The sequence below is a fragment of the Leptosomus discolor genome, chromosome 1 (genome assembly GCF_034619465.1).
Source record: "Leptosomus discolor isolate bLepDis1 chromosome 1, bLepDis1.hap2, whole genome shotgun sequence".
Classification (NCBI taxonomy): Eukaryota; Metazoa; Chordata; class Aves; order Leptosomiformes; family Leptosomidae; genus Leptosomus; species Leptosomus discolor.
Genome location: NC_141391.1, coordinates 164451029 through 164465680, shown reverse-complemented (window position 1 = coordinate 164465680; position 14652 = coordinate 164451029). Strand labels below are relative to the sequence as shown.

The 14652-nt window shown below is 40.0% G+C and overlaps 1 protein-coding gene across 5 annotated transcripts in view; it reads left to right on the top strand.

Moving 5' to 3' along the window:
* ATF7IP (activating transcription factor 7 interacting protein) overlaps window positions 1-13575 on the top strand; it is a 109000-nt gene extending 95425 nt beyond the window's left edge. For 3 of the 5 annotated variants that reach the window (XM_086480011.1, XM_086480019.1, XM_086479998.1), the window contains exons 11-15: window positions 3497-3575; window positions 8952-9119; window positions 10071-10256; window positions 10734-10843; window positions 12273-13575. In XM_086480011.1, coding sequence (XP_086336137.1) covers window positions 3497-3575; window positions 8952-9119; window positions 10071-10256; window positions 10734-10843; window positions 12273-12689 — 960 coding nt within the window. In that variant the 3' untranslated portion in view covers window positions 12690-13575. Of the gene's footprint in view, window positions 1-3496; window positions 3576-8951; window positions 9120-10070; window positions 10257-10733; window positions 11020-11108; window positions 11218-12272 lie in introns of all 5 variants that reach the window. The other 2 variants (XR_015184059.1, XM_086480004.1) reach the window with 2 other exon arrangements.
* Window positions 13576-14652: the final 1077 nt, after the last annotated feature.

Here is a 14652-nt window from a genome sequence, read left to right as displayed (position 1 = left end):
TGCTATGTGAAAGGAGAGAAAGACTTAAATTTAGGGTAGCTCAGATACAGTTGTGGTTAACTGAATGGTTCAGTTCATGATGTTGCTACTTCCAGGTTGTACAAAGTTACTTCATCAGCTATGGATAAAACAGGTCCAAAATGGCCATGTGAATGACAGTATTTTGGAGGATTTCTACTTAGTTGGAGTTTAAAGGCATATACATGAAGATAAATGAGCTGTTAAGAAGAATGGAAAAGGGAGTTCAGCAGTTTACATTTTTTTAAAATCTCAATGTAAACTTTTTTCTGTTCAATGGCTAGAAACTACCCAGATGCTGTTGTAAACAATCAGACTTAAGTGCCACTTCTGGTCTGTTTGGAGACTGGTGCTCTGGTTCTGACAAATGATGAAACAGTGGGTTTGGGGGTTGTGGTTTTGTTTGCTTTGTTGTTTGTTTTGGTTTTTGTAACCGTCATCTTTAGCTAGAGATCACTTTGTATTGCTGTGGTTATTTTGTTTCTGTTCGAGTTTATTTCGTGTTCTAAGGCAACCAAATCTTCTGTTATTCAGACTTGCTAGGCAATATGTGAACTAAAGCACCAGGCGTATGGTCTGGGTTCTCATTAAGTGGTTTTAATTATTTCACTAGTGTGACTGTGCTGAAGAAAAGGTGATGTGATTGCACGATCTTGCTCTTGTGCAGAGATCAGCTGAAGCAGGTTCAGGTTCTTGGCTTTCTGTGTTTAGAAAAAGCTGAAAACTGATAGCAGACCAGAATGCCTTGACTTTGCTTTTCTGTGTTACCAGTTTCTGCCCAAATTCTTGCTGAAACCTAATAGTAGGAGCTGAAAGACTTGTTCTCTAATTTGAATTTTTGACATAAACATGAATGTTCATACATGACTGAAAGTCCAGTGTCAGGCTTCCCTTTGCCTTCATCAGGGCTTCAAGCCTTCTGAAGCTAGTTTCTAATTTTGCTCAGAGCAGCACGTCTGAGTCTCCTCTTCTGATGTGTGACATGGCAGTCTTCTTTTCAGAATCTCATTCCCTTCTTTTTACAGAAGCAATAGCAGTTGTTTCTCTCTCGCCTTTCCTCAAACATAGCTGTGTTGTAAACTGAAGTTTTCACAAGTCCTTGTAGCAACAAAAATTTCCATGAGAGAATTTCTGAGTAAACAGTCATGATACTCAAAAAGGGTGGTTTTATTTTCTTGGTGGGTTAGGCAAAGGATTTTCTGAAAAACCATTTGTTACTTGCTTTTGGTAGGGATGACTCCAAATGGTTACATTTGTAGGTCTTAGCCATTCAGATGGCAAGTGACAACATTGGAAACATCTGGGATAGGGTGTTAAAAGCTGCTCTCTCAGATCATGGAGGTGCTTAATTTCACCATGAGAAAGTAGCGTGGACCAGTCTTCTAATACCCAATTTCCAGTTCTTCCTGAATCTCTTTTAATTTCCTGGATTTGAGACACCTACAAGTATCTGAAAACTGTGTGCCAACAGTACAGGGTATAGAAGTGGATACTCCTCCTTCTGAATGTAGGTGGATGCTCTGAATAGTCAAACTCCTGACCTTTATGGCAGGCATAATTAGCAGTCTGTCCTGTGTGGGGATACCCTGCCTACACCATTTATTATTTAATAGTTGCCTGTTTAACTAGCTCAAGATTTTGGCCTTCCAGACACACCAAAATAAAAAATACGTGCAGTGACACTTGCTGACTTGGAAGTTCAAAAAACTTTCTTGACTGGCACAGTTAAGTATAGCTTCAAAACTGTTCACTCTCATATAGAGTATTTTTCTAAGGATTTAGATTTCCTTGCAGAGGAAGAATTGAAAGGAAATTACTTCAGACTAATGTATTTTATAGTGGGGAGAAATTAATAACTTAGTGTTAGGTTTTTCTTTCTTCAGTTCCTTATAAATCTCCCCCTCCAGTTTTCAATCTGCTTTCTCCTGGCAGAGGGACCCATAGTTCAAAATACACATCATTGACTGGGAAGATTTTCAAGTTGGAATGAGATTCCTCTTGACTTTATGCTAATCAAGTAATCGTTGATTATTTGAGTCTGCCTTTTATCTTAAGCTTCCAGTGGATAAATCAGCTGATCATACTAAGAAAACTGAAGCTAGAATGTCTTTGAAATAGAAATCACTCAACAGAAGAATTTCATGGTTAATAAATCCGAAAGATGTTTATGTATAGCAAAGATAGAGTCCCTATAGAGGTCTCTTCAATTGCCTGTGAACATAAATAGTTAGATATTTCTTACTCAAATTGTGTATTGTGTAGACTATTACCAGAATTTCATCAGTGGCAGCATCAGAGCTTATGGCAAAAAGAAATGGGGTTGTAATAATGCATAATAAAGGGATCAATCATGTCAGGCACTCCAAATTCAGTGACTGATAATTTGGACACAGCTTTTGTTTGTATTTAGTAATCAACGATAGTTCTCTTCCCTCTCCTCAAAGCCTTGCCTGTGTGAGAATTGTCTTTAGGACCTCCTTAAAGGCTTAGCTTTACCTAAATAAAAGGTCATAGAGCACATCATTTCAGTGCTGAGGCTTTTTGCATCTGTCCCCATCTGACTGCACAGAAAAATCTCTAGCCTTCTTAGGATTTATCATGTTGGCATTTGTACAGGCCCTGTGGGGCTGAAAACTTACACTTTTTTCTGTGTTAATTGTTCAGATAATTATGTTACTTTCCTAACCCTTTGTCTGTTCTAAGGAACCTGGTTTACTCCAATCCATAAATTGGTAGCAATTCAGTCCAACAATATATTATCATCTCTTCTGCCAAAGGAAAAAAAAATATTTTGTAGCAAGTTTAAGGAACTAGAAATTTGCATTATTCAAGATTTTTTCTAGAAGGTATATTTAAAAACGCAGAAATACATAGGATCTCCCCCAATATTTTTTCCATTACCTAAAGGAAAATATTGGTGGTCCCTCCCGTCTGATCAGCCAAGAGACAGCAATTGATCCAGAAGATAAATCTTGTTTGATAGTCCTCTAGCATTTTTATACCACCAAGCCTTCGCAATAGCTTCAAAGATCCCTTTATCCTCTCTAAAGAGATGGTTACACATGGCTTCATATGTAGAATAATAGAATGCTAAAATCCGTGATAATGGATGAAAATACAGTGATGAAATTATTTTTAAAAGCTGCATTGTCATAATTGAAAGATAGTCTGTAACACCAAATTGTTATTTATTTACATGTAAAATAACAATGTGCTACTCATCATCAGGTGTTTTTACTCCTTAAAAAGCTAAAAGTACTTTAATGTTTGATACTGCAATACAGTCATTTGGTTATCGCCTGTTTTTCAAGCCCTAGGAAATTTGTCTGAAATTTCCTTCTCCTGCTCATTTCATCTGTTCCTTTCTAATAAGTGTATCAGTTCTGAGACCTCTCTTCCTGAATGTTCGATTCATATCCCTTTTCCACCTGTGTTCCCTGGATTTGCTTTTGCAAAATGAAGGAGTTTTGTCTTTCAGAGCGGGAAGGTCACAGGAAGTGATTCAGGAGGTGTCATCGATCTTACACTGGATGAAGAGGATGATGGCTCTTCTCAAGGTAGGTGAAAAAGATTTTGCTAGCTGCAGGGTAGTCGAGCACAAGTATTATTTCCTCCCATGAATGACAGAAACTTCTGTTTCTGCTTATTGTATTTTATTCCTCGGTGTTTCAGTTAGGTAGGACTGTTGTTAAAGGATTCTGATAGGCATTAAATAAAAGGAACTCTACTTACTGTAAAGCAGTCTCTATGATTTTTACCTTTCCCTTAATTTAAGCATTGTTGCCATCTGCTTAAATCTATTAGTCTTGGGGAATAATTTGAGACTTGAATTCTTTGTTATTTTTTGGAAAGTTCTTCTAGATGTATTAATTTTTCTGTTTACTGATTAATTAAAGACCTTTTAATTCTACAGTCGATATTCAGGGATTAGATTGTCACAGCTTCTAATCTTTTGTTTAACTAAAAAATTTTGTGTGCAAGAGTTTAAATACCAAATGTAGATCTGTTCTGTGCTTTGGGACTGTATGCCAAGATTAGAGTAAATATAGTTGTGCTTTTAGATTCTTTGGCAGTTTGGATGCACTTCATCTTTTAAAAGAATACATTTTTTATAAGTCTTGCGTAACTGTGGGCAGGTCTAATTATAAATAGCATTGGATTAGCGAAGAATTATAGTATTTCGGCATCTGTGCTTAATACCATGTATTGCACTGTCATCTTAACTGAGAAATTGATATTTCTACTATTAGAGATCAAATTGTAGTTCTGCGTGATCTCTAAATGCATGCTGCTGCACTGCGTTCTGAAGTCCAGCCACCAAGAAGTTTGATTCCTCTAGACAACCTCAGTACCTATCTCTCCAACTAGAGACACATATGTTCTTAATAGCTGGTTCTAACACGTATGTTCTTAATAGCTTGACTTGCTCTGTATTTGCGTTACACAAATGTAGAAAATCATACTGGCGTGTGGTAGCATTTCTTTCAGTGAGGGAGAAATGACCACCGAAAGGGGAGTGCATGTGATATGCAAGTGTTAGAGAAGCATGATGCAATTCAGATAGCTGATAAGCTGGGGTTTTTATCCCTAGAGTGGACACTGAACTGAGTATGAGCCAACAGTGTATTCTCTTTTAAATTTAAGTTAGTATTCTCTCCACATTGATGCTAGTGGGGCCACACCTGAAATGCAGTGTCCAGTTTTGGCTTCCCCTTCCTTCAGTTCAGAAGAGTGTGATAGCACTGGAGAGGGTCCAATAGATGGTGTCAGGATGGTGGGGCCCTAGAGTACATGACCTGTGAGAAGAGATCGACAGACCATGGCGTGTGCCAGATGGTATAACAAGGGGCAGTGGCCATGAACTACACATTCAGGAGGTTCAAGTTGAGCTTGAAGGGCAAAGAAATCACGGGAGGAAGGTAGTGCAGCACTGGTAGAAGCGATGGTAGAAGCACTGGAGCGATGGTAGAAGCTCCACTCTTGAATGTTCTCAAGATTCAGCTGGGCAAAATCTGAACTCATTTGAATTACTGTAGGTGACAGTCCAGCTTCCACAAGAGTGTGGACTACACAGCCACCAGAGGTCGTTTCCAGCCAGGATTCTGATGATTATGTGCATTGCTTAGCTGAGTGTCAGAATAGAGTGGGAAATCAAGTTTTTACTATTGTCACCTCTTCTGAGGGTTAGTTCTCAAAAAGATAAAAAAAACATGGTTGTGCTTGGACTGTGGAAATCTGTCAGGTAAGGTTAAGCTCCCCTGTCCTATTTAATAGTCTGTAAAAGACACCAGTGTATCTAAATGGATTTATATTATGTTTTAAAGTATTATGTCACAGTATTGTAATGTATTTCAGCTAATCTTTTTCTATCAAAAGTAACATTTTCCAGAGAGTTTTTTCCTCCCTGATTGCATAAAGTATGTCTTCACCTCACAGTTGCCATGAAAGATCAACACCGCGGTTGTGTGGGCAGCTGTAAGAATGTTTCTCTGAGTAGAAGTGCTAGCAGCCATGGCAGAGTCATGGCTGCATTATAGTATAACAACTTAATTCTTGGTTTGTTTTTTGGGGCTTGAGCCAGTATCTTACACTTTTCTTCTGTGGGATATTCTGGGATTCTTTCCCCTTAGTTGTCAGGTTTTAGAAAGTGGTGCTTCCGTTAGGAGGAAGGTTAGTGGGATACTCTCAGGCTGTGTGAGCTCCTGTGTGTCTTCACTGCAAAGGAGAAGCCAGGCTCTCACTTGTAGTCTGCAGCCTTGCAGATTAGTTTGTTTAGAGGTTGTGTGAGGAGTCGGTATTTTTCATATAAGCTGTAGAAATGTATGGACTAAAGCCCTAATAGAAGCTTGAGTTTTACCACGCAGTGAAAAAACATCTCTAGGATTTTGAGCAAATTTCTTGGGAAATAATTCATATGTTCTGATAATAACATTCACGTTAAAAAGAGGAAGAGTACAATTCTGACAGCTTTTGCATAGTCATACGCATATGTATACCTTTGGCCATACATTTTTTTTTTTCCACCGCACTTTGTTTACGGCCTAGATGTGCATTTCCTCTCTTCTCTCCTTTATCAGACAAGCAATGCATAGACATTCCGTAATTAACAACATATGTAGGTTTTCCTGATCATCTTCACTGCCCCACACATGACTTCCCAAATTAATAGTAGATGTTCTTATCAATTCCTAAACAGCTGATGTTGCACTTTTTACTATCGTCATCTTTTTTCTAGTCCTCAGGTCTTAGCTTTGTTCCTGTGTCATATTTTGGTCCACCTCCATACTGGCGGCATCTTCCACTTTAGTACATCAGCAACTAAATTTAGTGCACACCTTCTGATGTGTACAAAAATTGTTAATGAAAATGTTAATTCCTGTTCAGAACAATTGTTGTCACCTTTTTATCAAAGAGTAATGTAGATACTTTTCTGTCTGCAAGTATCTTGCAATACCTGTACAGTCCCTTTTCTGTCTTTTTTATTAAATATTTGTGTAGCGCACCGCATCAAATTATTTTGTGAAAGTACTAAAATTAATAGATTTAGCTGATACCTATCCCTAGTCTAAAGTGGATTTGTAATCTAAGGAAGATACACAGGTGTAATCTCAAAAACAGCTGTGTTCCACCTTTTTTTTGCATTTATCTTTTGTAGGAAAAATGATTAAATGCATATAGTATCACATTTGTATTTTTATAAGCTGTTTATCTGATTAACAAATCTGTAGTTTTCTGGATCATTTTTTGTCTTAGTCTTAAGCATGCATATGGTGTGTTTGCTGTACTGTAATCCCATTATACCACCTCTGAATTAGTAGGCTGATTAAAACCCCTTCCTGCTCTAACTGCAGTGTCGTAGGCCCATTTTCCGCCATGGAAATTAGACCCTCTTCTTTTCCATTTTGTGTCTTAGATTTGGGGGTTTACTTACACCTTCAGTAGTAAAGATTTCCATTTTAAGCTCATTTCCATAGATGAGGTTGTTCTGTCTCCTCCAGGTCCACTTTTTCAATGAATATGATGCTGTGTTCATTTAGCATTGGAACTGTTCTGTATGTTTAACCTTACTCGTGTGCTTACTATGCACGCAGTCTTCCTGTTTCCCTTGCTGATTTTTTACTTACACAGCTAAATTAGCCTCTGCTCTTTGTTTCCATTTATTTAGTGAAGTCTAGCTGGTTATCTTGCATCATTTCCTGTGGCTGGTGCCCAGCCTGGTTTCCAGCAACTGGAATCTCAGCAGGGCTCTTGATTTGTCAGGGCCAAATGAACTTTCTTCTGTGTGAGATTAAAAACAAAAGCAAAACCAAAGAACCCCTCACATTTGTCCAGACTGTCATTTTTATTTGAACTGCAGTTTTACAGCAGTAGCATGTCTGGGTTTTTATTGACTGGATCATGAGCACATCTTCTCTAGGTCATCAAGTAAACTATCCAAAGGCTGTTGAAACGTGCGTCAGTCTGTAAATATGCAAAGTAAACAGGTGTGTGCATCTCTGTAGGAATCTCTTCAGAGTCAAACAATTGGTGAACACTGGGAAATCTCCCATACTCATGGAAAATAAAAGAAACTTGAACTAATCACAAGACCTGTTGATGAAAGAGCAGGAAACATCACACCTTTAGTTTTCAAAATGAGCATCCCTTTACTGCTTCTTCTATAGACTTTGAAAAAAGAAAGAGAATCGTGTTTTCATCAAATGACTTCAGCGAAGTAGCTCGGCTATTCAGTCTACAGAAAGACAATATGGTCTGCAATTTATCTTGTATTTTATTTTTGAGGTCTTGAATTGTATTTAATTTATCGTGTAGCAGTTCGTGAAGCTGTTAGTAGCTGGTTTTAAAGCCAGCTCAGTGAGACCATCAAAACAGTCTCCAACTGCTAAAAAGCCCAACATTTTGAGCTGCGCTGCCATTAACTTATTCTTAATGCTTTGAAATCTCGTTCTATACTTAATTGATAGTTTGCAAATGTGTTTTCTAATATATTGTTGATATATTTTCTCAAGAGTAAAGTACATATTAATGTAGTTTTTATGTTGTGTGCACTTTTACTAAATTAGTGGCTGCTGCATGCAGAGTTTTATTGGGGCGAATCTTTTTTGAATGAGTGCCCTTAAAACCTACTCTTTTATCTCGTGGTTTTTAGTTTTGATGGTGCCTTCTCTGCCAACTGCTACTCTAATCTACCTGAGATATCCAGGCAAAAGCTACTCAATTCTTCTTTATTCAACTTGTGCGCAGGCTTAATTAAATACAGACAAACGAGTTTTTTATGTTGTCACAAATAAACTAAAGCAGGAGAAAATACTTGTCACTTCTCACAACTCGGTAAGTCATGTTGAGGAGGGTGTCAATGTGAGAAAAAAACCCTTAAATTCTCTTTTTAAAATTTTATATAAATAATAAAGCAATCCCCCTTTTTTAAGAAAATAGCGTGAAAATTCAAAACAGCAACAAAGGGCTGACTAACAGATTGAATGAAAGAGTCAGCAAATAACAAAAGGATGTAAGCATCAAAGGTAGACAAGATTTACTTAGGGAGCTCTATCACTTTTTTGAAACAAATTGAGTACAGCAGTGTTTCGGCCTTTTTAAGGTTTTAGGCTGCTGTCTTTTTTTTTTTAGTAGAAACTTTAAAAGACTTTGGCATTATGTTCTATTAAATTCAGGTTTCTAAATTAGGCTGAAATACGCAGACTTAGTGATGATAGAATGAAACGTTATGGAGTATGGGGCAGGAAGATTGAGATGATGCGCGAGGGGAATTGAATGGATTTTCTATGGTTTTGTTTGCAGAATTAAAAGATCAAAGAAATGTCATGCTAGGAAATATACTTTGCTAATCTGTGAATGGTGGGGGGGAAAAAGGATTTAAAAGCTCTGTGATGTTCTAATTTCTGTTTGCTATTGTCTGTAACTTTGTTTTAAAGCAGATGGCAAGAAGCAGAACCAGACACCTGTTACAGGATTGAGCGTATCCAGCCAGCCCTTGCCTCGACCCTTGCAGCCCTTGCAGCCTTTGCAGCCAAACCCTGTGCAGCAGACAGGTGTGCCAACAAGTGGACCTTCCCAGACCACCATACATGTATTACCTGCAGGTAACTTCATTTTGCATCATTATGTGAATGCAGTGACTGCTTTTTTTCTTAAACCAGATTCTTGTGTGTTGTACATTGTGCTAATCTTTTCAGGTGAATATTCAGAATGTTTGAGTCACTTCTTAATCTTCAGTTCAAGTCAGTTGCCTGTAACTTTTTTTTAAAAAAACTGATGAAGTGAAAGGGAAAGACAGTCCTGTTGGTTTGGAAGGAATTCAGAATCAAATTAATTGCATGGAGAGGAAGAAATCCTGCTAAGGACGGTCATGGAAATTATTAAATATACTGTTGTTTGTAAAAGTGAAGAAGAAACCTGTAGTAGCTGCAATATTTAAGTGATGGGGAAAAATACATTAACAACATCACCTCTAGCTTTGTCCACCTGCACTCGGCAATGAATTCTTTCGGCAGAGTGAATGGCAAGGCCGACATTGAAGTTCTGTCCCTACCTAAATGTTATTTTGTCTGCCGTGTGATTTCCCGCCCCCCGGCGCCTTTCTTTCTAACATAAAGAAACGTAGATCGTCTTTTTTCACTTTATTGCACTCTCTTCTTCTGTAGATAGCTGGCAAAGGTTAGTTGACATTGTAATTGTCTTATGTGACTGATCTGTTCTACAAACTCCTTGGTGGTGGGTTTTATATTCCCCAAAGCTGTGCTTACATTCAAGACCTTTTTTTTGCGAGGGCGGGCAGTATTACGTTTATCTTTTCTGTTTGGAATTCGTATACATATTGGCATTATTATTTCAGGTGTAAATTACTGGGGTTTTAGGCTGTTTTCTCTTTTTCTTATGTTATCAAAAGCAGATAGAATTTCACAGAGACAGTTTTTATTTTGCATGACTCAGATGAGTCAGTTTTCCAAAGGAGGTGTGTACTCTGGAATAGACGTATCTGCTTAATGTTGTGGAATTCCATTCTAGGTTGTGGTCTGTCTGTCTTTTTCCAGCTCCGACAACAGTGAATGTAACTCATCGGCCAGCGACTCAAACTGCTGCAAAACTTCCTATACCAAGAACCCCTGCTAACCATCAGGTGGTCTATACCCCTCTTCCTGCACCACCAGCTCAGAATCCTGTAAGAGGAGCTGTCATGCCAAGCCCAGGTTTAAGGCCAGTCAACCCGCAGACTGGAGGTAGGGGATGCTTTCTTCCACTCACATCTTAGCACAACACAGCTTGATATTTTCTACCGGATGGATGTGGGGTTGGGTTTTTTGGTTTGGGTTTGGTTTTTTTTATAATACTAGTCCAAATTATAGACATTAGGGTTTTTTCCAGTTTACAGACTTGCAATACTTTTCATACTTCAGCTCCCTGTATCTCTCTCACTTCCCTTCCCCACCCATTTGTTTCAGGCTACAAATTATTAAAACATCATTCTGTCCCCTCTGCAGACATAAGCACTCACTGTCTTTCCCTTTTACAGCGTCAGGGGATGGGAGGAGGTTTTGTGGTTGTGCAGCGCTTCATCAGTCTGCTGACAGCTTGAGGAGAGTGTGTCCGTTTGAAATTTGGTGTCATCCAGCTGAACCAAGGAGTTGGTCTTCTGGTGTTCTGTTTACCTGGTTTTAAGTATTGAATACTCAGAGTATTCGCTGTGCTTCTTATAGGCATGACAGTACGAATGCCTCAAACGACTGCATACGTTGTGAACAACGGACTAACTCTTGGTTCTGGAGCACCTCAGCTTACAGTGCATCATCGACCACAAGTGCAAGCTGTGAGTAGGCCTTTGGAAATTACTTAATGCCATTTACAGGGTTGCCTCTGTATTAATGTCTTTCAGATTGCTTCTTAGTGTGAGCTGCAGAATAGTGAAAGGCCTTGTAGACACTTTGCAGCCAGTTCACATGCGTAGCACCACCCTATCACCTACAGCAACTTCTGCCAAGAATGGTAAAAGCTATGCCATCTGTTAGCTTACCCCAGAGTTCCCCAGATCACCAGTAGCACGTATTGAAAAATGGTGCATGAATTGTCTGCAGGTGACTTGTGGAGTCAAGGGTACAGAAGAACTGCCACTAAAAAGTTTAGTCATGGTTTGGCTTCAGATTGGATGACCAGTTTCTCAGTACAGCTGTTTGCCAAACTGAGGTAGGAGAACGAGGTACAGACAAGATCCTCAAAGTTGTCAAATCCCAAATTTCAGAGGGTTTTTTTTTATCACTGTCGCTGGTGATTACTCCTGCATCACCTCAGACCCCTTTCGTGAGTATTTGAGAATTTACTCCGACTCATTTAATACGGTTTTGTTGTTGAAACTAAACCAAATACACTGCCTGCATACTCTGTTGGGCAGTCACATTGCTTGTGATGTCTTCAAATGGTAAATATATTACCAACAAGGTGGCTCGCCATTCTTTCAGTCTAGACACTGTTCAACTTTATGCATTCTCCGGTGATGAATAATGAGAATAAATCAAGCCAATATCACACAGAACACTCAAGATGGCAAAAACTACCCCAGATTCCAACCTGCAAGGCCCTTGGCTTGAAGAATAACAAAATTTCATACTTATTATAACCACATTCCTAAACTCATCTTAACTACCATAAATGAGAGACCTACGACTGTTTCTGGGGTATTTAAAAAAAAAAAAAAAAGTCAGTGGGAAGCCACATTTGTGCCTTTATTTCAAAATATGCTGGAAACTGAGGCTGAGCTTTTGTTATCAAAATCCATGTGGCACCATTACCAATTCTTCCTTTTGTGACTGAAAACCTGCCCGTTGAAAAGACGATCCGTTGTCAGCTTAATCGACTGCCTGGGACGGTTTGGGTCATGGGGGAACAGCAGCTCAAATGTGGATTAGCTCGAAGTCATTGTGAACCTGTGTGCTCAGTCTCGGTAAAGGGCACAGTGTTCAGTCCATCACCTCTTGGGTGGGAAGCAAAGAAGACGTAGGGAAATAACTGCGGTGGTGATCACCTGTACAGGTGGGGGTTTATATGCAAATAAGAACATCCTTGGTCCCACCCCTTCTCAACATTTGCTGCTGCTCTCTTGCCTCTGCATGCAGGACTTAGAGTTGTGGTGGCTGGGGGATTGCAGGCTCATTTGCTTCCCTTTGCCTGGGGAATGATGAATTAAAGCCTCCTTCCACTGCCGTAGCCTCTGACCTTCCCCTTGTTGCTCTTACGTTGCTTAGGAGCCACCACGCCCTGTACATCCTGCCCCGCTCCCGGAGGCACCGCAGCCACCACGCCTGCCGCCTGAAGCTGCCAACACCTCTCTGCCTCAGAAGCCCCAGCTGAAGCTGGCACGGGTACAGAGCCAGAATGGTATTGTGCTGTCGTGGAGTGTCATGGAGGTGGACCGGAGCTGTGCCACTGTGGACAGTTACCATCTCTATGCTTACCACGAGGACCCAAGTGCCACTGTGCCCTCCCAGTGGAAGAAGATCGGGGAAGTGAAGGCCCTCCCGCTACCTATGGCATGCACTCTTACACAGTTTGTGTCCGGCAGCAAATACTACTTTGCGGTCCGGGCTAAGGACATCCATGGACGTTTTGGACCATTCTGTGACCCCCAGTCCACAGATGTGATCTCTTCCCAGAGCAGTTAAACTAGAGATCTTCAGAGCCTTTAAACCTGTCCTACTACCAAGAGTTACCCCAGTTTTGGGGGGTCGATCCCATGCATGACATTCACTTTTAAATCCACTCTCTGCAGGATTATTTTAGACAGTCGTGTGATACACTACATGCATTCAGAACCAAAAAGAAAAATAAAGTCTCACCTGCAGCAAGAGAGCCTGTTTTTTCTGGATAGCTCAAGTCATGGGCCGTTTGAAAATTTCATTTTCCCTTCCATGACAGCTGCTCCACTCAGATACCTACCTACCCTTTATCCAAGGGCACCCTGGATGCCTGGGATTCTGCTTCAGAGCGGGAACAAAATAATAAATTACAGTTTGTCTGAAGCAAAACGTAAACATCTGTAATATCTGTCAAGGCACGAGCATGAGGGCAAGAAGAGATTTGCCTCTTTCCCCCCACCGCTCTGCGAGCAGGCTGTGATACAAAGGGTGATTCAAGGTCTCACTTTTTGTACTGGAAGATTAAGTAGTCTGGTCTTATTTACAAACTGTAATGAACTCTCTGAGGGGAGGGAACTTGAGTCTGGCCCGGGAACCAGTGTGTGCGTACGTTTGGAGGTGGGGGGGGGGGGAACAGAATAAAAAAATAATTATTATTAAAAAAAAAAACCAACACAAAAACACCCCACTACCTCCTACCCCTCCTACATATGAACGCTCCTCTACTTTCACCATCCTCCCCCACTCGCACTGGGAGCGTTCTCAGGTCAGATCAGAAACTGGATTGTAGAGACTGCATTCACACCTCTCTAGCTCAGATAATTTCTCTGCCCCTCCCCTCATACATCCAGCCCTATTTTTAGATTTATTTTGTGCCTTAAAGAATAATTTCAGAAATAAATGTAGCCAGATACCTTGTGGTCTTCTTTTATTTGCTTGGAGTTATTTTTCCCTTTACCCCTCTAGCCTTTCGTTACTGCTTCTCGTTTTCCTGGCCTGCAGTAATTACTACTTCTCTAAAGACCAGGAAGTGTGACATCTGCTGATGCTGGATTCGTTTTTATCTGCAGTATCATTCAACCCTTTCCTCACTGTAATTCTTGAGTGATTGTTTTTTGTCCTGTCAAGAATATTAGAGTATACAGACACTATTTCCCACCAGAGCCTTTCCCTGTTCTTTTGGGAAAGCTGTGTGCTGCAGTTCAGCCAAAGAAGAAACAAACCTCTGTGGTGTGGCACCATGAAAGCTTCTAACTGTGTTTGCTCTCCCTTTGGATGTTCGGTTAGTACAAAAAGATAAGAAGTTGGCTTCCCACTCCTCTGTCTCAGTCACCTGCCTCTGCAGAAAGCTAATGAAGCAGTTTAGAAACAATTCTAGACAGTGGCCTAAAACTTGTGAGCAATTGCAAACAGTGACAGACGCTTTCATGATGCTTCTGAGCTGAGAAAAGATATTGGTCATTGACATGTTAAACTTGCTTTTTGCAGAACCAAATTGTAACGCCCCTGAACAAGAAAGCATGTGTAAGGTTTTTATTTTGGCACTTTTCGGAACGAGGACAGCGGTCTTATTCCTGCCCAGCAGAACCAAACAGTGGATTTAGAAGGGAAAGAGTCTTTTAATCTACTTTGCCATGTAGCAAAGCTGTAGAACGTAACATTTTTTAATTTCAGTGCTCTCTGTCTTAAAACCAACATTTTTAAATGTGAAGGTTGAAAAAGGGCAGGAAGAATTAAATCCTGAAACATGGCTGGCGAAATATGCTATGAGGTTATGGGTTCCTCAGTTGTGTTCCCTTCAATAACTTCAGTCAGTGAAGGAAACAGCATCATAGGCTTTTGTCTGTACTACTTCACTGCACGCTTCATGTAGCTGGGATTGTCCCTTCTGTCAGGTGAGTAACGAATATTTCTTGTCTGGAAACTTGCATTTAAAGTACAGCAGTTTTACTGATTTGGGTGAGCAAAAATTCTGTCTAAATCCAAGTAT